The sequence below is a fragment of the Vicia villosa genome, linkage group LG4, assembly GCF_029867415.1.
Source record: "Vicia villosa cultivar HV-30 ecotype Madison, WI linkage group LG4, Vvil1.0, whole genome shotgun sequence".
In the NCBI taxonomy this organism is placed as follows: Eukaryota; Viridiplantae; Streptophyta; class Magnoliopsida; order Fabales; family Fabaceae; genus Vicia; species Vicia villosa.
Window position 1 is genome coordinate 126,346,643 of NC_081183.1, and position 25,434 is coordinate 126,372,076.

Genomic DNA, 25,434 nt, shown 5'->3' on the forward strand with positions numbered 1-25,434 from the left:
AGTGGTCCCATCTAGAGGCAGTAGGGGCTGCGGGTGGTATTCTTATCATGTGGAAGAAAGATTTGTTCAATCTCTTATACAGTTTTCGTGGAGACGGTTTTTTAGGTGTGTGTGTGGAAAAGGACAACAAAAGAATATACTTCATCAACATTTATGCTTCTTGTGACCATATCGTAAGAATGAACACTTGGAAGAAGCTTGTGGATTTGAAGAGGAGGAGTGTTGTTGGCTCTTGGTGTTTGGGAGGGGACTTCAACATGGTCACCTCTCCGGAGGAGAGAGTAGGTATTTCGAAGAAGAATTATAAAAGGGAGATGGGTGACTTTAAAGATTTCATTGAAAAGATGGAGTTGGTGGATCCACCCACGATTGGAGGGAAATTTACTTGGTCTAATAAGTGCGGTAGCGCGATGAGTAGATTGGATAGATTCTTGTTGTCTTCTTCCTTCATCGATGATTGGAAGGTAGAAGGTCAATCTATAGGAGGAAGAGATGTATCGGATCATGCTCCCATTTGGATCCGCGACAACAAAAGGAATTGGGGACCCAAACCTTTTAGATTCAATAATCTTTGGTTTAGGCACAAGGACTTTTTCTCTTTTGTGGAGAGGGAGTGGAATTCTTTGGAGGTAAAGGGGAGGGGGGACTACTGCCTTGTTGAGAAAATGAAGTCCCTTAAACTCAAATTGTCTTTATGGAATAAGGAGGTGTTTGGATGGATTGATCTTAATATAGAGGAGGCGGAGAAAGAGATGCATTTTTTAGATAACAAGTTTGTTCATTTTGCAGGTAATGTTCCGGAGGAGGAGGTGGTTAAAAGATCTAAGGCGGCAAATATGTTTTGGGACAATCTTTATAAGAAAGAAGGCTTCCTTCGCTTAAAGTCTAGACAATTGTGGCTTGCCGAAGGTGATTGCAATACGAGGTACTTTCATAACTCTCTTAAAGAGAGAAGACGGAGGAATTCCTTGTGCTCTCTTTTGTCTAATAGTGGAGTGATCGAGGATGTTCATGAGGTTAAAGAATTCACTTTTAATCATTTCAAAACTTTCTTTGAGGATCACGAGGAGGGGAGGCCGAACCTTAGTGGTTTGGAGATGAAGAAGCTTCTTGTAGAGGAGGGGGTGAGTTTGGAGCGTCCGTTTTCGGAGTTGGAATTTAGGGAGGCCATTTGGGCTTGTGATGGCAACAAAAGTGCCGGACCGGATGGTTATTCTTTAGAGTTCTTCAAGAGGTTTTGGAGAGTGATTCGGGTCGATGTTTTGAAAATGTGCAATGACTTTTATCTTAAAGGTGTTCTTGTGAAATCTATCACTTCATCTTTCCTCGCTTTGATTCCAAAAACCAACAATCCTCAATCTTTAGGCGAGTATCGTCCCATTTGCTTGGTGGGTAGCATTTACAAAATCATTGCAAAAATTTTGGCGACTAGATTGAAGGAGGTCATTGGGAAATTGGTGTCTTCCAATCAAACCGCTTTTGTTCCGGGTAGGAATATGATGGATGGTGTTCTTTTGGTCAATGAAATGTTAGATTGGTCGAGGAGGAAGAAACGTAGTTGTCTCATTCTCAAGGTGGACTTTGAAAAGGCGTATGATTCCGTTTCTTGGCAATACCTTAGAGAAACTTTGGTGGGGATGGGTTTTGGTTCTAGGTGGATGAAGTGGATGGATGCTTGTATTTTCAACAATCACATGTCCGTGTTGGTTAATGGAAGTGCTACTAAAGAGTTTAAGGTGCAAAGAGGGTTAAGACAAGGAGATCCTTTGTCACCTTTCCTCTTCGTCATTGCCATGGAAGGTTTGACCGCTCTTGTGAAGAAGTCGGTAGAGGTGGGGAATTTCAAACCCTTTAAGTATGGGGAGACCGATAGTGTGGATATATTACAATTTGCGGATGACACTATTATTCTCGGCGAAGCGTCTTGTGATAATATTTGGAATTTGAAGGTGATTTTGAGAGGGTTTGAATTGGTTTCCGGGTTGAGGATTAATTTTTCCAAAAGCAATATTATAGGGATGAATGTTGGTGAGTGGTACATGAATGCCGCATTGACTTTTCTCTCTTGCAAGAAGGGAGTGGCTCCTTTCAAGTTCCTTGGAATCATGGTGGGGGACAATCCTAGAAGGAAGAAGGTGTGGTTGGAAGTGGTCAACAATATTAAGAGGCGGCTTTCCTCGTGGAAGGGAAGAAACATTTCGATGGGAGGTAGAGTAACTTTAATCAATTCGGTTTTGAATTCCATTCCTATTTTTACGCTCTCTTTTTTCAAGATTCCCGGGAACATCGCCAAAACAATAAGGAAAATTCAAAGTGAGTTTTTATGGAGTGGGAAGTTTGATAAGAGAAGCATTCATTGGGTTAAGTGGGAGGTGGTGTGTAGGCCAAAGGAGAAGGGTGGTTTGGGGGTTAGAGATGTTAGAGAAATGAACAAAGCCCTCCTTTTGAAATGGAAATGGAGAATTCTTCATGATAATGAGGCAATTTGGCAAAGATTTTTTAAGGTGAGGTATGCTTGTTATAAAACAAGAATTCAAGAGGTGGGGGGTGATTTTCTTAGAAGTGATGATTCCATTTGGTGGAGAGATATGTGTATGAACAATTTGTTGGAGAACACTATTGATAACGGTTTCTCCGGATGCTTTAAGTGTTCTTGCAATAATGGATTGGATGTTCTTTTTTGGGTTAATAATTGGTTGGGAGAGCAATCTCTTTGCACGGAATTTCCGGATTTGTATGAATTGTGTCATTGGAAGCGTTGTACGGTGGCGGAGGCGTATAGGCGGATAGGAGGATCGGATAGGTGGGAGTTTGGAGGTCTATTTTCTGCCGGAGATTCTCACGGCCTCTCCAATTCAGCCGCAGCAGCAACCAGTCCAAATTGGACTCGGTTTTGCGACCGTATTCGGGGATTCACGCCTAATGAAGTTGGTTGCGACACTTTTGAGTGGTCTTTAGATGAGTATAAGGATTTTACCGTTGCGAGCATCACTCACGTGATAGATGGTGCCAAATCATTTGCTTGGGATTATCATTTGGCTAATTACTTGAAAGTGATGTGGGAGCTAAAACTTCCACCCAAGCTTAAGGTCTTTGCTTGGAGATTCTTTATTGACCGGCTTCCTACTAGAGAACAATTATTGAAAAGAGGTGTTGCTAATGTATCGAGCCCGGAGTGTGTGATGTGTGGTTCTTCCGTTGAATCATCTTTTCATCTTTTTTTCACTTGTCAAGTGGTGAAAATAATTTGGAAACAAGTTTTTATTTGGCTCGGAATTTCGGAGGCGATCAATGTGGAGGAGATCCTTTGTTTCGGTGTTATTCAAGAAAAGGTGAAGTGTCGCAAGCGAAGAATTTTAATCAATTTTGTTTGGGTGGCTACTATTTGGAGCATTTGGATTATGAGGAATGCGATTATCTTCAAGGGGGAGGAGTTTTGCTTTGATGTTATTTGTTCTAACATTGTTTTTCTTTCTTGGAGATGGTTGTATAGCGGATATACTAAGTTTAGACCAACCTATTATGAGTGGTTTAAACTTCCTTTATCCGACACAAGTAATCTTTAATGCTTGGTGTCTTTTTGTAAGGGTTGCACCCCTAGTGCGAGCTTTTCAATCAATTGCTTATTAAAAAAAAAATAATAATAAAAACGTTTATGAAAAGAAGCAATAATTTTACCCAATTGTCACTTCAAATTATTATTCATAGCCTTCCAACATTTGACTATGTCACCTATATTGTTCCCCACATCTGCTTCAATTTTTTATGAACATAATAAACCCTAAAATGAAAAGAAATCATAAAATCAAACCTACACATAAAAAAGAATACAATATACAAATACTAATAGTACACCTATTAGTCGTGGTGTTACACAAATACAACACTTGATTAATCTATGGTTCAACAAATTTATGCATATGATGAGTTAACAATATGTCTTTCCCATAATCAATAAATAATCCACACATCCCTGCTCAAGTTGTTGCAATCGTTGATCATACTCTACCTCATCACTAGCCCATATAACTTCCATCCATAACGTGCCTATCGCCTTTTGCATGTCATTCACCATATATTGCTTGCATTTTGCACCAACATTTTTTTGATGTGAAATCGACAAGGAAAATTACCTATCCTTGGAACCATAACTTCAATTGCTTTCATCAAAGTAAGATCTCAACCATTCCAAATCACTTGTGACAAAAATCTTTCTTGAAAAACAATTGTTTCAGCTTATCCAACACCCAACAAAATTTCTTTGTCTGCTCAGATTTCATATAAGCAAATGCAACACCAAATGTCAACTCGGTTGACGTCATGCCAATTACTTCAAATAGAGGTTGTCTATATTTGTTTTTCATGTAAGTTTTGTCCATAACTAACACAATAGGAAAAATATTCAACAACTTGGTTTAATATGGGTGGACCCAAAAATTATCTCTCATAACTTTCGAGTCATCTCTTCTTCTACTCCAGTAAACATAGTCTGATTAAAAAAATATTGTATCTTACATCTAGGACCTCTTATCTATTTTTTTAACTTACTCTTATGTTTATATATGTGCATGGTCCGAGTGACATTCTCCGGATCTCACTCTTGCAAGAAAAACAACATGTTGAAGGTAGAGAAAAACACAAGAAAGAGGGATTTGAATTGGGTTTTTAAAACGTTTCACTTTAGAAGATCTATTAATATAAATGATGAGCAATATCGCTAGCTAATGATTTGTTCTATCCTGTTATCAAACTTTAGAACTTCAGAAAGACTGGAATTTTTTTTTATCTTTTGAGAAACATATTCTGATAAAAGCCATCTAGCATAAACTTTTGAATACCACAAAAGGGGAATACTCTCAGAGAACTTAAGAAAGGCTCAATAAAAAAAAGTTGATTTTTGAGAGAGAAATTCTAATAAAAGACATTTAGCATGAAGTTCTCAGGAAATTTAAGTTTCTATTCATTTTTAGTGGATGCACAAATGTATTACAAACCTCGCTTTAAGGTCCAAACAATCCCTTCTTGATAGAAAGGGAAATCGATGATCTTTCTACTTGAGGAGATTACCATTGGAAACATATCAAAGAGGGTAATTTCTCAAACTTACCGATAATCATGCAAAGCAATCAAAATAAATCTTAACAAGGGTTAAAAGGATCAAGATTCAATAGAAGAAAATTATAAGAACCAAATAGTAAGTGACAATTGAATTTTAACATCACAAAAAAAAACTTTTTAAATAATAAATTATACCATAACTCCAAATAGATAGAATCAAACCACATGATCACATCTATAGGATTTCAATTGCTTATCTCTCTAATCCATATCTTGTGTGCTTAGGAGGTTAGGTCCTTTCTCCATCGTCCCTCTTGATTTCCTTGAACAAAATAATACCACAAAACACACATGTCAAAGTACATTTACACCAATCATAAACAATAAGTATATCACAAACTTAAGCATGGATCATCTTCAAAATAGGAGAAAAGTCCCAAATCCAGATATTAAACTTTCAAAGTATAGATTAGTTAACTAACACTTAATTATACATTAGTCAATCGGTCCTAAATCCTTTTTTGTAACGTCTATACCTTTTGTCTGTCTAGGAAAGAAAAGAAATACTACTTACATGAAAATTACAGACACCTCAAGAGAATGCTAGACTGAGAAATTAAGTCATTCGCCATATGTTCGATGAAATTTTGCATTCAAATTGAATGACATAACCTACTTCATCTTCCAAGCTGAACAATGAGTTCTTACCTGACTCGTAGATGGATGCTGAGTTATAAATAGGAAATTAGGTTAGTTAAAAAGAAGAAATGAAAGGAGAATACCTTGAACAACAACGAATCAAGCTTGAGTGATATCAATTTTTGTCCTGGTGATGACGCAGAGAAAATAAGAACTTACGGTGACACATCCACTCAATAATGGAGGCGAAAACACGAAAAGAAAGGAGCCGAGAATGGGAAAACGGCGGAAACCATAACGGAAAAGGGCTGGAGGTGAGATGGTTATCGTAGGCGAAAGGGATGGCGGTTGAAGAAGAGGAGGACGAATACACCTAAGGTTCTATGAGGAAACGAGAGCAACAGAGAAAGTTATAGGGTTGAAATACAAGTATATCTTTTTTCTAAATATTTAAGTTTTCTTTTATAATTATTTATTTATCATTTATTTTTTAAAAAGACATTTTTAATTTATTGATCATACATTTTTTTAATACTGCTAGTATATATAACCAATATAGTAATACTAATTAATTAATTAATTAATATAGCAATCCCAATATTAAAAGTTAATCAAATTAAAAATTACTATTTAGATTAAATTAATGTTTTACTTATTTAAATACATTAAAATCCATATTTAGTATTTTATTATCCTTACATTTTATTCAAATAAACAGGAGAAGGAAAACAAATATATTAATTAATAAAATAATAAAGATATTGATTATGTTTAGGTTATGTTTGTAATTGAAAAAGAACATGCCACACTTATACAATGTGGGCTTAAAATATCTACGGCAAAAAACTGTTGTCTATATATAAGGGGCTGCAGTTTTTTAAAGCCCACGCTCTTAAAAGCGTAGCTTATGATGAATAGGCTACGAATATTTACAAAAATCCAAAAACAAGCCAACGCGTAAACAAATGCGCTCTAATATCATTTTGGCTACGGTTTTTTATGCCGTTATCTATACTTTCGCCGCCTAAAGTAAAAATGATGTAGTGAATAAAGAGTGCTATGAAGATAAACTTGACACCATCACTTTATCCAGGTTCACCTTAAAAAAGGTTAATCATGTCTACCCGCCAAGGTGATTTTGTCTTAGAAAAGGACTTAATCCTCTATTAGTGATATCTTAAGAGTTATGACCCACCTATTCCCCTAAGAGATATAACGATCATTGACTCTTTAAGGATTCTAACCTAACTGGTGCCTTGAAGGATATTCAGTGACAACCTGTCAAAGTCTTCTTGAGTCTAAAGACTAACACTTAGTCACTCAAGGAACAAACAATTTTTAGTTGCTTAATAGTTATTCTTTACATGTTTGCTTCTTACAAGCGGATTACACAAGTGTTAAGTACAAGAAGTATTAACACAAAAGTGTTAAGCAAGTTATGAGCAACAAATCCTTGCTTTTACATAATTATACTAAGATGTATTTGATGACAATTTGGTTAGCATCTTGTAGTGTTGTTCTTTCTCTTCTTTCTTTTCTTTCATTTCATATTCTCTATCTCTTTTTCTATTTGGCTTCAACTGACATATCATCATCTTCAGCTACATCATCTTCAGCTACATCATCTGCTTTCTTATATTCCATCAACCTTTTTTGAATTGAATCTTTTGATCTTCTTTTTTAGCCTTCGAAAGAGACGTTGTGAGGATAGAAAAGTCCTTTCCAATATCAACGGTTACTTCCCAACGGATAGTATTAAGCACATGCTTTGATTCCTCATATAGTGAAACTTCATGTCAATGTGCTTGCTTATCCCATGTAGCATTAGGTTCTTGGCAAGGCTTATAGCTGACTTGCTGTCTATCATCAGCTTCACAGGCTTGCTCACCTTATTCTTCAGATCCTACAACAAATTTATCAACCAAACAAATAAACACGCAGAAAAAACGCCTGCAATGTATTCATCTTCACAAGTTGATAAGGCAACCACATGTTGCTTCTTGGAGCACCAAGAAATAGTACTTTCCACATATTCGAAAAAATAACCATAAGTACTTATTCTGTCAAATCTATCACCACACTAGTTAGAGTCTGAGTAGCACATCAGTTATGACTCAAATTCAGCTCTTGAAGGGAACAAAACTCCAAACTTCATAGTCCCCTTAATATACCTCAGAATCCTAACTGCAGCTTGATAATGTGACCACTTTGGTTTGTTCATAAACCTACTCACCATTCCAACTACGTAAGAAATGCCAGGTCTGGTATTACAAAGATATTTCAGTGAGACAACCAACTGTTTAAAAGTTGTAGCAACACAAAAAAAAGTCAGGTCTGTTTAATAATTTGTATGGTGTACTAAGAGAAAACTTTCTTATATATTAATTCCTTATTAAAAGTGAGATATTTTAAAACTGCTCATAGAAATTTATTAGCCATGAAAATATTGAATATTGACTTCAATTCAATTATATTTTTGGACTCAATTTGCATTCACAATACCCAGATTTTTTTGCAAGACTTCCAATTAAAAACTATATTTAAGACAAAACTTCAAATCCCTGCTACAAAACACATACAAAAGCCGAATAGAAAAAAAATTAAAGCATGTGAATCGTAAAAATAATCATGGAAAACAATGAAAAACAGAAAATATCATAAGAAATCAAAAAAAATAGAGGATGTTAAGAAAAAAATAAAATAATAACAATGAAAATATATAGGTATAAAAAGATTTATTTATACTTAGCTCAACTTTGAGGTCAAAAAACAGAAAACCTCATAGAAAAAAAATAAAACCATTTTCATCCGAAAAGAAATAATAACAATGGAAATAAGTGGGTATGGTGAGATTGATTTTTACCTGGCTCAACTTTGAGATAAAAAAATAGAAAACCTCATAATAAGAAACCGAAAAAAATCAAAGCATGTTCATTGAAAAAGAAAACTATAAAAATGGAAATAAATGGGTATGAAGAGATTGATTTTTTCCTAGTTCAACTTTGAGATATGAAACATAGAAAACCTCATAAGAAGAAACCGGAAAAAAATTAAAGCATGTTCATCAAAAAAAGAAAACAATAATAATTGAAATAAATGGGTATGTAGAGATTGATTTTTACCTGGTTCAACATTGAGATCTGAAACTAAACGAAACAATAAAAATAATAATGTCAAATGTTCAAAACTTAGCCGCAAAATAGGGAATCATATAAATGAAGCTGAAATAAAAAACTAATATGAAACTAAAACCTAAACCAAAAGGAGAGGAAAATGGGTTTGAAGCTTACAATGATGAAATATTTGTTGGAAATTTGAAATTGATAAGAGAGTTGTAGGAGAGAAATAGGCTTCTCAAAAAATTGTGGTGGAAAAATAACATGTTTTAGTGCAATATTAAAAGGAGATTGCTGATAGAAAAATAGGAAGTTGGTTCGTTTGAAACTAGAAAGTAAAATTGGTTAAATAATAGTTGAGTTACACAATGGACATAAAAGTATTTTATTAAAAACAAAAATTTAGTTAGTTTGGAACCAGATAAGAAACATAGTTGAGAAATAGTTGATTTAGACCAAAAAAATAGTCCCTAAATTCTGAGATATCGGATGAAGAGAGAATGTTAGCAATGGTATTTCCAGATAGTGAATTTCTTTTCATGGGCTCTGGACTTAACCCTCTAGACGTAGGTGTGGTTTGCAATAACCTATTTCCCCAACGCATAATTATAATTAAATCAGAAATTTTTCACTAACATTTCTACATAGGATATTACACATCTAGAAACACACATACCTGTTGATCATGTAACACTTAATTTAAATTAAAATACAACACAATATTTTAATGTATATATTTATACTTAGGATGTTTACACGACATCCAACACAACTGATCTGTACATGGGATGTATACATGACATCCAACTTATCTGGTATCTTTGCGACAAAACCATAATTAAAACATACCAATTTAAATCTCATAATTGTTTTTATAACAAAATTAAAAGCAACGACTCGTGAGTCTTCTCTAATTTTTATAATTTTTTATGTTTATTTATGTTGATTTTTTTCTTCTTATTTTGTTATGTATTCTATTCTATTTTCTTTTATATCAAATTTTCACCCATTTATTTTATTTTTATTCATTTTATTAAAAAAAAGTAAACCATTAATATTTAATAATAAGTTATTGTATGTATTTGTTTTGTTAAATGATTCATCACGATTTAAAAGTTGTTCTCAGCATATAGTTTAGTTTGTGTCAAAAAGTTATAATCTAAATTAAGTTTCCTCAATTTTTTAACTTATCAGATAAATTATAACTTATTTAGTTGCTCAATATTATAAACTTTATAACCAAAAAAAATATGTATGAATTTTTCACATTTAATATCGTATCATTTATATAAGACTACAAGGATAAAAATGTAAATTATTAATAAAACACCTTCCCTCCCCTCCTGAACCAAACATATTTTTAATTAAAAGCCCTCCCCTCCCCTCCCCTCTCCTCCTCTCTTTTGAACCAGACACTTATCTGATTAAAAAAAATCCCCCACTTCCCCTCCATTAAAATCCCTCCCCTCCCTTCCCACTCATTTGAACCAAACAGACCCTAAGTGCTATCACACCAAAACAAAAAGCAAATACGAGAGCATACATTGTCTCTCAGAAAATCTCAACATAAAACAAATAATTTGCTCCTTAGTGTTATATTTCAGAGCATAACCAAAGCTAAAATGAATGAATCTAGAAGAAATAGCTCCAAGAGCTAAGTTCCACTCACAGCAGCGTCTCTACTCTTGAGTATCTGCACGATGTCTATGTAAAGGCAACATTCAAACATAAGGGTAATAATTCATTTCAATAATAATAGTATAGAATGTAAGATAGAGTATAACGTCTACACAATCTTGCACAACAACATAGCACATTCTCATGTCCAAATCATCATCAACATCATATACAACAACATAATCACATATTTATATTTCACGCACATATTTCATTCAGGATATGCGACTCACGAAAAAGATTCATATGCATGTAATACCAATTCAACATTTAGTTCTTCTTACGAATATGGTCACCCTTCTAGACCCCAGATCCACCCATATAGATATGCGAACTGACCCTTCTAGGTTCGACACAAGTTACTGGTCCACCCTTCTAGACTTACAACTCGTCTCTTTCAACAACGAGAAAAATGATGCATGGCATATAATTGTTGCAAAAAATCACCAACAATAACATTTGATGTTTACATCCCCCTTCGAAACATAAACAACAACAATTATGCATTTCCACATGATTGTCCATAAGCATCAATAATATGTACAAATACATCCATCCACCAACATTTTTTATCACCAACACATAATGCTCATAAACTAATAATCATGTTCACACCATATCAACATCACAACAACATCGCCAACACCTTAACAATATTATCCAGACAACATCAGCATATAAACATAATTATCACACGACATTATCAAAACGATGTAACGATTCATCAATCTAACATATTGACCAATAACTTTATCAACACATTATGAATATGAATAATATTTATAGATTTCACATATTACTATCATGTTACAGCCCTGAGCATTAGCTTACTAACGCTTCAAATGAGGCGTCATTTAGATAAATAGATCAAAAGTTATAGCCAAAATCGTCGAATAATGCAAAACGAATATTAAGGAAACTATGTTTTGACACATATCTCGCATGATTCGACACATACTATATGTTTTTCAAGGTTATTTGTTTCTATAAGCTATGTGTTGACAATTACCTCGAATGAGTGGACACATATTGTATATTTTTCAATAAGTGTCGACACGTAGCTCGAATGAGTCGACGCTTACTATACATTTTTTCAAAAATTCATATTTTGACGCACACAAAGAATCATTTAAACTTTTAAAACCATCCAAACATCCCTTAACAAAAAAAAAAAACTTATTTTACGAAAATCTATCATATTAATCTTAATTCCTACTTTTATAACACCTTAAACTCATATATTACTTCATAGGTTCATGAATCAACAACACATTACAACAATATCATCATATCCATCATCTCTTAATCATCAAATTCAACATGATTCAATTGATTCAAGCACACCACAACTGAAACATGTCAATACACATGGTTATAATTCATATCATTACAAATAAAAAAAATAATATCATCATCAATCAAAAGGAATAACAAATCCTATGGGAGGTTAAGAGTCCCTCCATTCTACCCTTCCAGCATACCCATTATTATTGAAACAATTTCTCACCCTTACCTTAGATTTCTTTTGCAATTTCTTCCAAGATTCTCTAATGGGTGTTCTTTTATGCCTTAACCTTCTCTCTCCTTTTTTCCAAGTTTTTACGTACAATGAAAACTGATTCTCTCCCCACTTCTCTCTTTTTCTACTAAACATATTTTCTCCTAATTAGGCTTTCCCTCTTCTACCCCTAACTTATTCTTAGAATTACCAACTTACCCTTAATTTCTCTACACATTCTTATGTTATTTTATTTATATAATAAAACCAAGTCATCATTTTAACTAATAAAAAAATTCTAACTTCTTATCAAAAAAAAAAAAAAATTCTAACTTATTTCCTCTTTTTCTAACTATTTTCTACTCCCTACCATAAGGCCACACACTCTTCCTCTCGCCCACATTTATTTAATCACCCACATATAATAATTAAATAAATGCTTAAAATTTTAATTAAATTAAAATAAAATAATTTACTAAAAATGGGGTGTTACATGGTTTCACTGAACCGAATTACCAATTCGTTGTGTTATTTATCGTTCTTTAGCTCCATCAACTTGTATAACGCATACTATTATAATTGTGTTGGTTATAGTTTTATTTGTCGAACCTATTGTTAGAGAATCATGTTCACCATTTGTCCCATGGGGAACAAAGTGTAAGTTATAAAAATCATTATATGATTAAATCTTAGTCGGCAACCTAATGTCAATGTACTTTATGAATCTAAAGAATTGTCTTATATAGATTTGTCTATCTTTTTTAGAAAATTTCAAGAATTTGAAATGGAATTAAAAAGGCTAGATGAGAATGAAGAAGGAGACAAAAAGAAAAAAGTCTTGCACTAAAATTTATAGGGGCCCAAGACATGGAGTGAGTAGATAAAGACTTCTAGAGTGAAAATGATGAAGACATGGATCTCATGTTTCAAAAATTCAAAGAATTCTTAATGCACAAAATCACCTCATAAATTTTAGAAGCAATGTAAAGATAGATTACCTATCATTCAAACTTTCTTCTAGTTTATGAAATATAGGTCACATAAAGCCAAGATATCATTATAATTAAAGTAATTCTATAAGATACAAAAGACAACACATGTGCTATTAATATGTTTGCTTTGTCTTACTTCATACATGTAACCTTTGATATGATAACCCCATATCTGTTGAAGAGGTAGAATTTTTTGTGCGTGGAGATATTCCGAAGAACACACTACTAGAAGATTAATATCAATATATCAAGATGAAAATAAATATCAAAGATCAAAATCTAACTAAAATCAATAAAAACAAATAATCAAACAATGATTATCAAGATCTACCTAGAGAATGGAGGATAACTAAAGATCATCCCATCCAAAATGTCATAGAGGATATTTATTAGGGGTCACGACTCGACACTCCCTTAACCATGTAAGTAACTTTATGGATTTCATTTATCAAATTAAGCCCAAGAATGATAATGAAACCCTTGTTGATGAAGACTGGTCTCTTACTATGGAAGATGAGTAAAATCAATTTGAAAGAAAGAATATTTGGGAAGTGGGAACTTGTTCCATACCCCCTCGTCTAATATAGGGATTGGAACCAAATGTGTAATCCGACAAAAAGCTAAGGTTAGCAACACCTTACCATCAGGTTTGCTTCAACCTTTACCCATTCCACAACAAGTTTGGGAAGATATATCAATGGATTTTATTACAAACTTGCCTATTGTTAGTGGATTGTCTGTGATAATGGTGCTAGATGATTGACTCACTAAATATGCTCACTTTTAGCACTAAAAGCATAGTAGTAAGACTGTTGTTGAAGCTTTTATGACAAATATAGTGAAATTACATGGGGTGCCAAGATCCATAGTGTCTGATAGAGACAAGATTTTTACTAGTACATTTTGGAAACATTTATTCAAATTACAAGGGACAACACTAGCTATGTCATCAGCTTATCGCCCACAAACTTATCAACAATCTAAAATTTTGAATAAATGCTTAGAGATGTAGTTGGGATGCTTTACTTATGAAAACCTGAAAGGATGGGTTAAAGCTCTACCATGGTCAGAATTTTGGTATAATACTACATTCCATACTAGTTTGGGAATGACTAATTAAATTCTTGTATGGAAGGGACCCTCCTACTCTTACTAGATCACAGATTACTAGCCAAGACCCAATGGAACTGAGGGAATTATTAGCTAACAGAGATATCTTGTTGGCTAAGTTAAAAACCAATCTATCTAGAGCTCAACAAACAATGAAAGTTCAAGCTGACAGGAAGAGGCAAGAAGTGATTATGCAGGTGGGTGATCAAGTGTTGGTGAAGCTGCAGCCTTATAGACAGCAGTCTGCTGTACCAGGTAATGTAATGGGTAGCAAGACACGATAAATAACACAAAAAACTATTTCCCTCTTTACTGTTCCATCCATTTACTGTTAAGCATTTCACAATAGCCAAACAAACAAAACTTTAAATAAGAAACACAAGTTTTACATGACAAAATGTATGTCATGTGCGGCAAGACCTGGTACGAGACAAAGAGTATGTTTTATTCAACAAATAAAAAAGTTATATGAAAACTTAACTTCTAAATGTTTTATTCATCATGTTAAAGCACAACATTAAAACAACATTGTCATTGAGAGTCAATATGAATTGAAACTTGTTGAGTAAGAAAGGACCCATTTTGTTGAGTAACCAAGACATCACCATATGTCTTGTCTTTAACTTGAGATTATACTTATAGTTACATATTATCAATGGGAGAGACTATTTGTATCACAAACAAAAATACCCTCTAGCTAATTTCCCTTAAAAGCTCATTATTTTAACATTTAAGCTAGGTCTTGCAAAAATGATCATGCAAATTGAAGACATAAGCTACATAATCAAGTAATACATAAAAACTTGGCTTAACCACCAACTTTCTCATGCAGTTTGTGCTGCCAAGAATGCATTAAAATCTTCTCTAGCTTTTTTCAAACGGGGACTAATACAAAATGCTGGAGATGCAGGGTATGATGGAGAAGAAGACGATAAAGAAAACCGAACATGTCGCGGCGACGTGTCCGGTTTTCTAGCACTCCCTCTAACCGAACTATTTTTCAAAACTCCCTTAAGATCTTTTTCATAAGCATGAGATGCAGCAATGGGTGAATGAGAATCTACTTCATTAGCACCACCATATTTCATCAACTCCATAGGAAGATCAAAGTAAGAGTTATTAGAATCTCCATCATTCTCATGAGACATAGCTGCAGAAGCCCAAGAGCCGCATTCAAAATTCTCCAAGGAAACATTCCTAGACAACATTGTAGGAACAACTTTTTCCGAAGCTTCTTTTCTCGTTTTGATTGGCTTTATCTTACCAACAAAGCTAGGAAGAAAAAGACAAAGAGCATTGCATTTGAATCCATCATGTGATGATGATGTTATTGTTTTCATTTCCTTAATAACACTCTTAGGACTTTCTTTAGCATTTTCATTTTTTGTGAAAGTACCATAATGCCACTCCCATTTCTCTAGCTCTTTTGTGTTTAGTTTAGTCAACCATTGATCAAAATCAAATCCTTCTAAAGAAGCACTCTCTCTTGCATCACCACATGATTTGCTCTTCCCAAACTTAGCCTCTTGAAGAAGTTCTTGAAGTGTGTTGGTCATCATCACATTAGTAGCCTCTTGACATTGTGGTTCCGGGCTCCCGTGTTTCGGTTTTTTAACCGAACCGGACCGGGGAGACGAGTTTACCGAATTCGGTAGACTCAAGCTTAGAAACCTTAGCTTTGGAGGTTGTAGTGTTGGAGGGTGCAAAAGGGTAGGAGGTGTTGTGATTATAGTTGGCAACTTTTGTTTGATAGGTGAATTTTTCAATGAAAGTGGATCTACCATAATTTGTTTTTCCTTTTGGAAACTCTCCATGATTGAGTTTTTTGAGGTGGAAAATGGAAAGGGATGTTTTTATATTAGAAAATGAATTTGGACTTGTGGAAGCCAAAGTGTTTGTGACTACTTTTATAGAAGATACATGAAATGTAAAAAATTGTGTATTGCTTGCATGATCATTCATATCTCAGTCGTGAGGGCCATGTTCCATGTTTAGTATAGTTAAATATATATATTTTTTCTTTGGTATAGCTGACTTTTTGTATATTACTGAGTTTTTGTATATTAGATAAACAAAAACTAGAAAACACCTGTGTTAATAATGGTCAATGAAATATTTTATGATAAAATAAAGAGCGGAGGAAAGTTGTTATTTATAAGTTTTACAGCTAGATTTTTTAAACAAAAAAGTGAAGAAAATTAAATTCAAGTGGTAAAGATTCGACACGACACTGAAATACATACACTACACCATACACGATATTGATATGTCAACATTAATAAACACTAAAACCTTACACAATATTGATACGTCAACATTAGTAATAAACGCTGAAACCTTACATGCCATTGATGCGTCGTCATTAATAATAATTTTTTTAAAATTAGATGGAGTTGTATATATGTGGGTTGATGAGAAATTCTTAAAAGAGATCAGCTGTCGCCACCTATATAATGATAAAATTGCTCTGTTGTATGTAAATTCTAGATGAGTTTGTGAAAACTAATTCACCTAAATATTTTACATGAAATAAAATTTTAGAGCACAAGTATAATTTGATGAAGAGAAATGCTACTTGTACACTTATGTGTACACCCACACCGTAATTTATACGGTAAAGATATGTTCATCATTTTTTTAATCATTTTTTTCCACTTTGATTTGCGTGCAGCACATGAACAAGTGCATGTATATACGGTGTAAAGTGTTCTGGTGTAGGAAACTGGTGTATGCATAGCATACCTCTTTGATGAATTAAGTGTTGGAGTGGGTCACGGGTTGAGCTTATTCGTGCTGGGATCAATCAGGGGAAAAAATAATCATGTCAACGCATTAAAAAATATATCCGGCCTAGTTAGTAAAATGAATAATTGATAAAAGTTGAAGATATGAGTCTCTTAACATTTAGTATGTATTTTGAGCGAGTTTAACTGTCCCGCAAGACTGGCCTAACATTTTTATAAAAAAATGGTGGACATGTGGACTCTCGCTAGAAAGCCCCACACCATGTCTAAGCCACTTGCTCATTATTAGTTGTTGGATTTAATCCAACAGACTCCGGTATTATATGATGCGTCAACTAGGAGCAGTTTTAATCGTCTGTGAAATATAAATTTGTCTATATGGTGTAATACGTACAACATCATTCACTTTTGCAAAATTTCACCTTTCTAATCTCTTGGATTTGGACCTAAGAGTGTTAATTTTATAGGCACACCCCCGCTCTATGTTTCTGGAGATCAACATCGCCGCATTAGAGAGTTTTGCACGGACACTTCATCAACCTATTGTTCCTTGCCTGAATAGTGACATCGTCTGTGAGAAAGGCCTCTTCATTCTCACGAAATTTCACGCCAAATTCATTAAAGCATCTGATCAAATCACCTTTGATTTTCTCAATCAATAACATTGGCTTCTAAATTGGCTCGAATAGTCGGTCATTTCAATACCAATCCTGCAGCCAAAGCCATCACATCAATCCTTGCTCCCATGTAAGAAGTTCCACCTCCTCTTATAGGGGGAGGAGATTTGGTTCTAGTAACTCCTATGACCATTTCATTTCCTCATACTCCAGTTCCTCCACCGATCAATCGAGGCATTTTTGAGATCATATCATCCTTCTAACCTTTCTAGTAGTTATTTAAAGGCCAAACTTCTAAGTAACCTCAATTGCAAGCGAAAACACCTAAATCATAAAAGTTATAAAGCCTTTAATAACTTCACACCACACTAGGAATGAAGGAGCATCACGAGAATTAACAATTTAGTGCAGTAGTAGAATGCCCACCTTGTGGCTAATCGGTACCCATAAGTAGAACAAAACCAACAAATAGCTCCATCACGAGGCCACACACAGAGGGAGGCATTGCAACACAATAACCTTAGAGCCACACCCCTTATAATTCTTAGTGCCACTGCCTCACAACACCTGAGATCTTCCACGTCATCAGAATATCATCGTTCTCGGGCTCTCTAATCTTCTCCTCAAGGTTCTAGTGGTGGAGACAGAGCCATATGCCTCATGAGAATCACCATTCTTATAAAAGATACGAACAAGATGCCAAGGATGATTCCCTCTCTCACCATTGGAGGAACTTATTCTCAAAACATATCATCGATAGTAGGAATATTCCTAAGTCTCTATTAAATTTGTCAAAGTTGGACAATTACGAAGGAATTGGGAACCCATACAAGCATATTGAACACATAGATAGCATGATCAACTATTACCATGCTAGGAGTGCGATGAAATGCAAAAAATTTGGTCTAACTCTCAAGGGAGCCTTCGTGATGTGGTTCAAAACCCTATTGGACAGTTCAAGCAACTCTTGGGAGAAGTTGTGAGATGAATTTATAGCTCAGTTCAGTGCTAAAAAGAGGCTACCAAAGACAATAGTCTTCCTCGGCAGGATCCATCAGAAAAAGAAGGAAAATTTTGGCAGTATATAGATCGATTAATGAAGGTGACAATAGATGTATAAAGATCAAATGACGGGTTGAAATGTTGGATCATTGAAAAAAGGATTGAGGAAAATTTGCATGTTCCATGAAAAGTTAGGGATGTAGGGCAGCGGAAGAACGAGTGACGTTCTTACTAACCTTATATCAATTATGAAATTAGGCTACTGGCTGAAGATGTAGAAAGTGTTTGACATGTGACTCCAAACACAAGAGGGGGTGAATTGTGGAGATTTGAAAATCTTGGGTTTGAAAAATATCATTTGTAAATTCAGAGTTTAAAAATATTTTATAAAACAAATGAATAAATATGCAACAAAAATTCAAAGTAAAGAAAATAACTATAAAATAAAAGAGATAAGTGAAGATAAATAACAACAGAGAATTATATAAGTTTGGCCAAGAAGACCTAGTATTTCCAAAGAATTATTCTTGAGAGTATCTATTAAAATTAAGAGATTGCCGAAGGTTGTACCCACGAGCCCCCTTATACAAGGAAATGACGTTTCACGTTAACTTCTAAAAAAACAACGAACAAGGCTTAGAGTGGTTAGTCTCTAAACCAAATAGAGATTTTACACAACCTAATCTCAAACCAAGTTATTACATAGAGAAACCATAAATTGAACTGAGATTTTTCCAAGGCTGATCTCGAACCTAATGAGTTTTTATTCCATGCTAAACTAAAAAGAGAGAGATTTTAATCGGGATGATCTTGATCTAATAAAGATTTTACTCGGGCTGAGCTCAAGAACCGTTGTAAAAATTTTCACTGGTTGATCTTCATTAACTAAACAAGAGATTTTTATTCATTGGAGAAGCTCATGAACCAGACAAGGATTTCCTAATACAATCCCCCAATACAATCAATGATTTTAATTGGTTTAGCTTGCAACTAAAATAACAACTTCCTATGGAAAAATTATTTACTAAAGAGAAAAATTATTTTAATTTGTTTCATACTCATTTGTAATCGCTTCAGCTAATATGTTGTTGTATCAATAAGAATCCTATTTACTCAATTAATAAGAGTATTTGATCCTAGTAGTGGCTACTTTGTCATTTCATCAGGCGTAGCTTGAATCACAAGTTAAAAATTTTAAATCTGTATTTTCAATTATTTGATTTGAATCAAATGTAATACATGATTCGAATCAGAAGCTGTGTGAAAAATGGGATTTACCTTTGGACCATTTGATTTGAATCACAAATTGAACCTGATTCGAATCACAACCTAACGTGATTCGAGTCAGGTGCAAAAATTTATTTGAATCAAGTGTTTTCTTGAAGCTATTTTTTGGATTTGCTCAAATTGATTTGAATCACAGTTTTCACTTGATCTGAAACAAAGCTTCAAGACCCAATTTTTCATCCTTGATTAAATAGTTATTTCTTTAATGAAAGTAACAAGTGAGCGAAACCTATGGAGAAACCCATAGACACAAAGACTCATTTTTTCTTTTATTCTTAGTGTGTATATACCCATCACCATGATTCTTTCTCTTATTCACTAGAACAACTTCTTGATTATGAATTCTTCAAATTCATTTTCCTTTTGGTTTGCATCTTGTTCTTGTGCAATTTTTTGTTGTTGGGTAAATTAGAGAGGGGTAGTTGCTTTATCTTGATGTGTTATTCATGATTAATCAATCTCTTGATAACAATCAATGCCAAAACCCATTTGACCTAAAATTTGAGAGAACCTTGTGTGTGTTCTTCATTCACCTTCATCTAAAACCCTTGAATAACACCTTTGTGTTTTTAGAGTGATTGTTAGATATTCTATAACTATTCATCATCTTCATTTAGTCTTGTTCCATTATGTGTGAGGGCAAGGTGTTGTTTTTATGCTGTCAAAATATTGTGAATCAACCGCAACTTAAGTGGAATCATAGAAATCGAGCACATGCAACCAAGACAAGCATTTTTTGCCACAAAACACCAATAGGTCGACTCACACACATCATAGGTCGACCTATTGCAAGACCTTTATGAAAAAATTCAGGTAAAGGATGAATGCGTCGACGCATCACCCTCTTAGGTCGACGCATTAGCATTTGAGGAATTCACGAGAATGCGCACGCCGACCCTTCAGGTCGATGTATCAAACTTTGGCTGCTCAAGTGCAAAAATAGAATGCGTCGACGCATTGCTTTCTTAGGTCGACGCATGGTCGTTTGGGGAATCCACGGGTATGCGTACGCCGACCCTTCAGGTCGACGCAAGCATCACACATGGCTCATTTTTCAGGTGCAAAGCATTCAATAGGTCGACCTATGCAGAGAGCAGGTCGACCTATGTAGAGAGCAGGTCGACCTGTCGCTAATAAATTGGGTTTTCTGTTGTTTTCACTTTGGCCTATGCATTGTATGTGGTATAAATACTCAAGTGATCATTCTCAAGCAATTTAACAAGAAACGTGAAAGATAGACTCAGCTTCTTCTCATCTTCAACCTTTCGCTTATTGATCGAGAATCACACATAATCATCTTTCTCGATCGAAGTAAGGAACGTGTGTTGATAAGGTTCAACGGTAGATATTTGTCTTGTTCGAGGTTCGACGGTAGACATTCATCTTGTTCGAGTGAAGAGTGTTGAGGGTGTTTCTTGTATAAAACCTTAGGGTTTTTCCTTCTTCATCAAAGATTTTGTTCGAAGGTTTTTGACGATCGATTTGCTTTGGTAATCAATTCAGTCATGCATAAGGTATTGAGGGATTGAAGATCCGCTCAACAAAATTGCTACAACCGGAGGATTGAGAAAGGAACGATCGGGGTCTTGATCGTGAAGATCTTAGACATTGACTTGATTCAACTTGAATCAAGGGGAGGATCGAATTGTATTCAATTTTACTGCATGTGTGTAGTTGGTGATTGGTACTTTCTATCCTTGTTAAACATTTTGCAATCTAATAAAACTTTCCTAATTTCATTTGAAATTAGGGGCAGACGTACTCCTGCGAGGACGATAGAGGAACTGCCTAGACAAATATCGTGTTCCTTATTGCTTTTACTTTATCGTATTTCCATTCGTTTTCGTTTATTTCCATTTTTGAACAAAAACTAAGGTTAGGTAAAATATCGATCACCAAGTGTTCGATAAAATTACTCAATCAAATTTTTGTTCAAATTTTAGTGAAAACGTTCATTGTGAGTAATATACCATATAGTGTGAAATTGAGACAATCGAGATATTCGTTAAAACGTAATTCATCACTTGACATTTTCATCCGTTCGGTTTAGTGCACATATCCGGTCCCCGATAACATAATCAAGTTTAGACGATTAAGTGATTCAGGGAAGTCACGTTTCAAATAGCTAAAATTTTCTTAAGTGGAAAAAGGTGGTCTATTCACCCCCCTCTAGACCAGTCTTATCGTCTAACATTATTAAGGACCTTCATCTCTAAAGATTGAATGTTGAGGGAGACTAGTGATACATTAGGATATATAATGTTTTTGTGTGAATTTTTCTATTTGTTAGAGGTATGTATCTTTTCTTGAATTTCGTTCGGTGTTTCATATTATTCATAAGAATAAAGTTTCCATTATACTCCAAGGAAGACTTTGGCGAGATTTAGTATCAAATGTCTGTAAGGCGGGGATGAAATTTTTCCATCTTTGTGGAGTTGGAGAAAGATTGCTCGTAGATAAAGTTGAGAGTTATCCAGACAATGTTTGGCTATGGAAATCACTCAGATAAGAGATCGACAAAATCAAGTGGATTTCAACATACAAATACTTGTAGAAATATTATTGTGATAGCGAGGTTATTGGATTAAGATATTTTAGAGATCTTATTTTGGTTAGCATTTAAGTATCCGCATCAACAGAGGGAATTATCGTTTGATAATTCATTGTAACCAAAATGCTTGCAATCAAACTTATCAAAATATTGGAATATATATCATGATTATTTTCCAATGTTTTTCAACACCATTGAAGTGTGGAGTAGGCAATGCGAGGACGAATGTCAAACCACTATATATCTCTTTGTATATTTTCTTTTTCTCTTATCTCCTCTTAATTTTCTAGTAATCATTAATTTTGTTATTGCATTAGTGCATTTGTATATATTGTATACCACATAAGTTAGAATTTGCTTATAGAGATTTATGTATAAGTTTAGGTAAATGGACTATCAATCATATTGAAGTATCATGAATCCAATTGTGTCTTGATTAAACATGTATGCTTAAATTTTTGAAATAGCTTTGTTTAAAGCTATTTGGGTTATCTTGTGATTAACTTGCATTAGAAAAATAAAGTTCATAGTGAACTTCATGTATCATTTCATATGGTTTAATTCATTAAGATGCTTCATAGCTCTCTTGTTTTTATGTTTTGCTTTCATGCTTCTTAAAAGATATAATTTCATATATAGGACCTTAAACGTTTTGGAATTGTCTTAAAGGGAACATGGTATATTCCACCCCCCTTCTAGACCTCTTCGTTGGTACCAGAGTAGGGATTTTGATCAAAGAATTGCGACTTCAAAAGTTGAGGATATGGTTCCTTCAGTCCTAAACAAATTTTCTAATGGTTTGGAAGCTTATGCAATTCAATAAACTCCAATGAAACTACATTGATTTACTAATGCTTGATTATTCATTGCAATGCATTACATAGATTTATTCAAAGCAAAACCTTGCTGGTATGTTCTTCAAACATAAATTGTATTTAAGATATTCTATAAGTTTTGTTTCATCCAAGATTGAACTGATAAAATTTTTAGGTATGTGCAGTATGTTTTTGACACAATGTCTTGAAGGTTGTTCCAGATTAATCCTGAGTGAAGATGGATGTACATTCACTCTATATATACTAAAATTTTTATGAGATAAAAGAAGGAAACAAAAGCACCTTCTAAGTGACTTGTTCTTCCAAGGTTATTGTAAAAAGAAGATGAAAGCATTTTTATGGCTATTGACAATGTTTCTCCGAAGTTTCAACAATTACAAAAGACTCAAGGACAAGATGTTCCTTAAAGGGCCAAACAATTGTCAAAGACTTGAATAAGGTGTCCAGGATTGACAAGTTGTGTCAATAAGTGATAATCAAACAATTGTCATTCAAAGATCATCTGAAGTCTTATGAAGGAGGGTCTGATATTATTCTTCAGACGTACAAAAGATGTATCCAATTAGTATATGATTGTTTGGGTTTCAAAGCTTATGCTATTCTTATTGTTGATGACTAATAGTTCTCGTGTGCATCAAGTTAAGCCTAAATCGTCAAAATTGGTATGATCATTCCAACCCTTCTGTATTTCTTTGTGTATGAATAGTTGTAATTATGCTTACTTACCAATCTGTGTTGTGTGATTAAAACATATTTGCGTATGTGATGTGTTTGCACATTTCATGCCTTAACCATTCACTCATTCAACATATTTGTTTAACTCTTATTTCGTTCGTTACATTCATTTGCATTTATTCATGCAGTCATGCACTATCATTCATTATATGGATTAAAGTTATTTTTGCATTCACACCAATACATCTTGTATTAAAATTCCTTAAGAATTTGCATTAAAATAGCTCAAATTCTTTGCATCCATACATGACATTAGAATTAGTTTTTCATGTGAATTAAAAGTGTTTTTCATCTTATAAGTGAATTGAATTTGAAAAGCATCATTTTTTTCTTTCTCTCAAGTTTTTTTTTAAATGTGCTTTTTTATTCAAATTAAACAATTTTTCTTAAACTCGTGATTCGAATCAAACCACTGGGATTTGAAAGCATTTGAGGTTGTTAAATTGGATTTGAATTATATATTGAACTTGATTCAAATCAAAACACTTTTCATTTAAAAAATATAAAACGCGTGATTCGAATCAGATTTTACACATGATTCGGATCACAAATTGAAAAGTCACGCCTTTATCCCTTTTCAGTTCAATTTTAGTTTTTTCATTTTTCATTTCCTCATTTTATTTTTCTTAAACCTCCAAAAACCCTTTTGAGAAAAAAGTCTTAATCATCATTAAGCACTGATTTTCCTCATTTAACTCATCATCAATCATCATCTCATAATCATCACCTATTACTCGACCATCATCAATGATCCCTCACAACCCTCAGAAGAGCTTCTCTTACAAGCAATAGGGTAAGAGACCGATGGTATCTTCTGCACCTCCTATAGTTCCTAAGAAAGCCGGAAGCAATGTTCAAGCGAGCAAGTATTCTAGTGACGGGAAATTCAAGAAAAAGTCAAGCAAGGCATCTGCTCCAAAATCAAGCAAGGTATTTACTCCAATTATATCTATATTATTTCTTTTACCACCTCCCCTGAAAGATTCGTTGTCATAATCAATAAGGCGGAGAATGTGGAACCTTGTTTTGCAAGTAATATGACATCAACTTTTGATGATGACAACTCTAATGACAATTATCATAAGTCAAGCATGAATGATTAAGCAATTAAAGATACAAACATAAGTATTATGGTTTGATATACTTGGATATCCAATTATGAGAAATTAAATAAAAACAATCTAAAACCTCATATCAAGAGATCTCAAGCAGTATCAACATAAAGAGAAGCACATGGCCAAAGCTTGTAGAAAATGAGTAATCTCCTACTTTAGTAAGTGAGTGATCATATGTAAAACCAAAGGGGCTTTTTGGTAAAAGTACGAGGTTAAAACACACACATACACCAAAACCTTTTTCAAAATGATTTGCCAAAAGAAAATACTTTAGAAAACATCTAGAAGTTATGTCGGATAAATTGAGAGAAGTCAAACAAGCCATGGGCAAAATTTTGACTTTTCTAATCAATTATAATATATGTCACTACGCCAAAAAAGAGCAAAGAAAATGCTTTTTTTGCCTTTAACAGCGCTGCCTATGGTAGCGCTGCTGTAGGTATAGAGAGCATTTTTT

At 34.0% G+C, this 25,434-nt stretch overlaps 1 protein-coding gene and 1 long non-coding RNA gene across 2 annotated transcripts; both read right to left on the reverse strand.

Moving 5' to 3' along the window:
• Positions 1 to 3,463: 3,463 nt before the first annotated feature.
• Positions 3,464 to 6,103, reverse strand: LOC131599633 (uncharacterized). Its single transcript, XR_009282867.1, has 3 exons — positions 5,841 to 6,103; positions 5,633 to 5,766; positions 3,464 to 5,380 (listed from the first exon to the last, which is right to left on the reverse strand). It is a non-coding gene; the product is annotated as an uncharacterized LOC131599633 (long non-coding RNA).
• Positions 6,104 to 14,626: 8,523 nt separating this feature from the next.
• LOC131599634 (uncharacterized) lies at positions 14,627 to 15,954 on the reverse strand. The gene has a single exon (XM_058871923.1). It carries the CDS (start codon positions 15,902 to 15,904, stop codon positions 14,915 to 14,917), a length of 990 nt encoding a protein of 329 aa, XP_058727906.1. The 5' UTR covers positions 15,905 to 15,954; the 3' UTR covers positions 14,627 to 14,914.
• Positions 15,955 to 25,434: the final 9,480 nt, after the last annotated feature.

Bases quoted from the DNA above. Each gene is read 5' to 3' on its own strand.
- LOC131599634 (XM_058871923.1), bottom strand. From the start codon at position 15,904: ATGGAGAGTTTCCAAAAGGAAAAACAAATTATGGTAGATCCACTTTCA.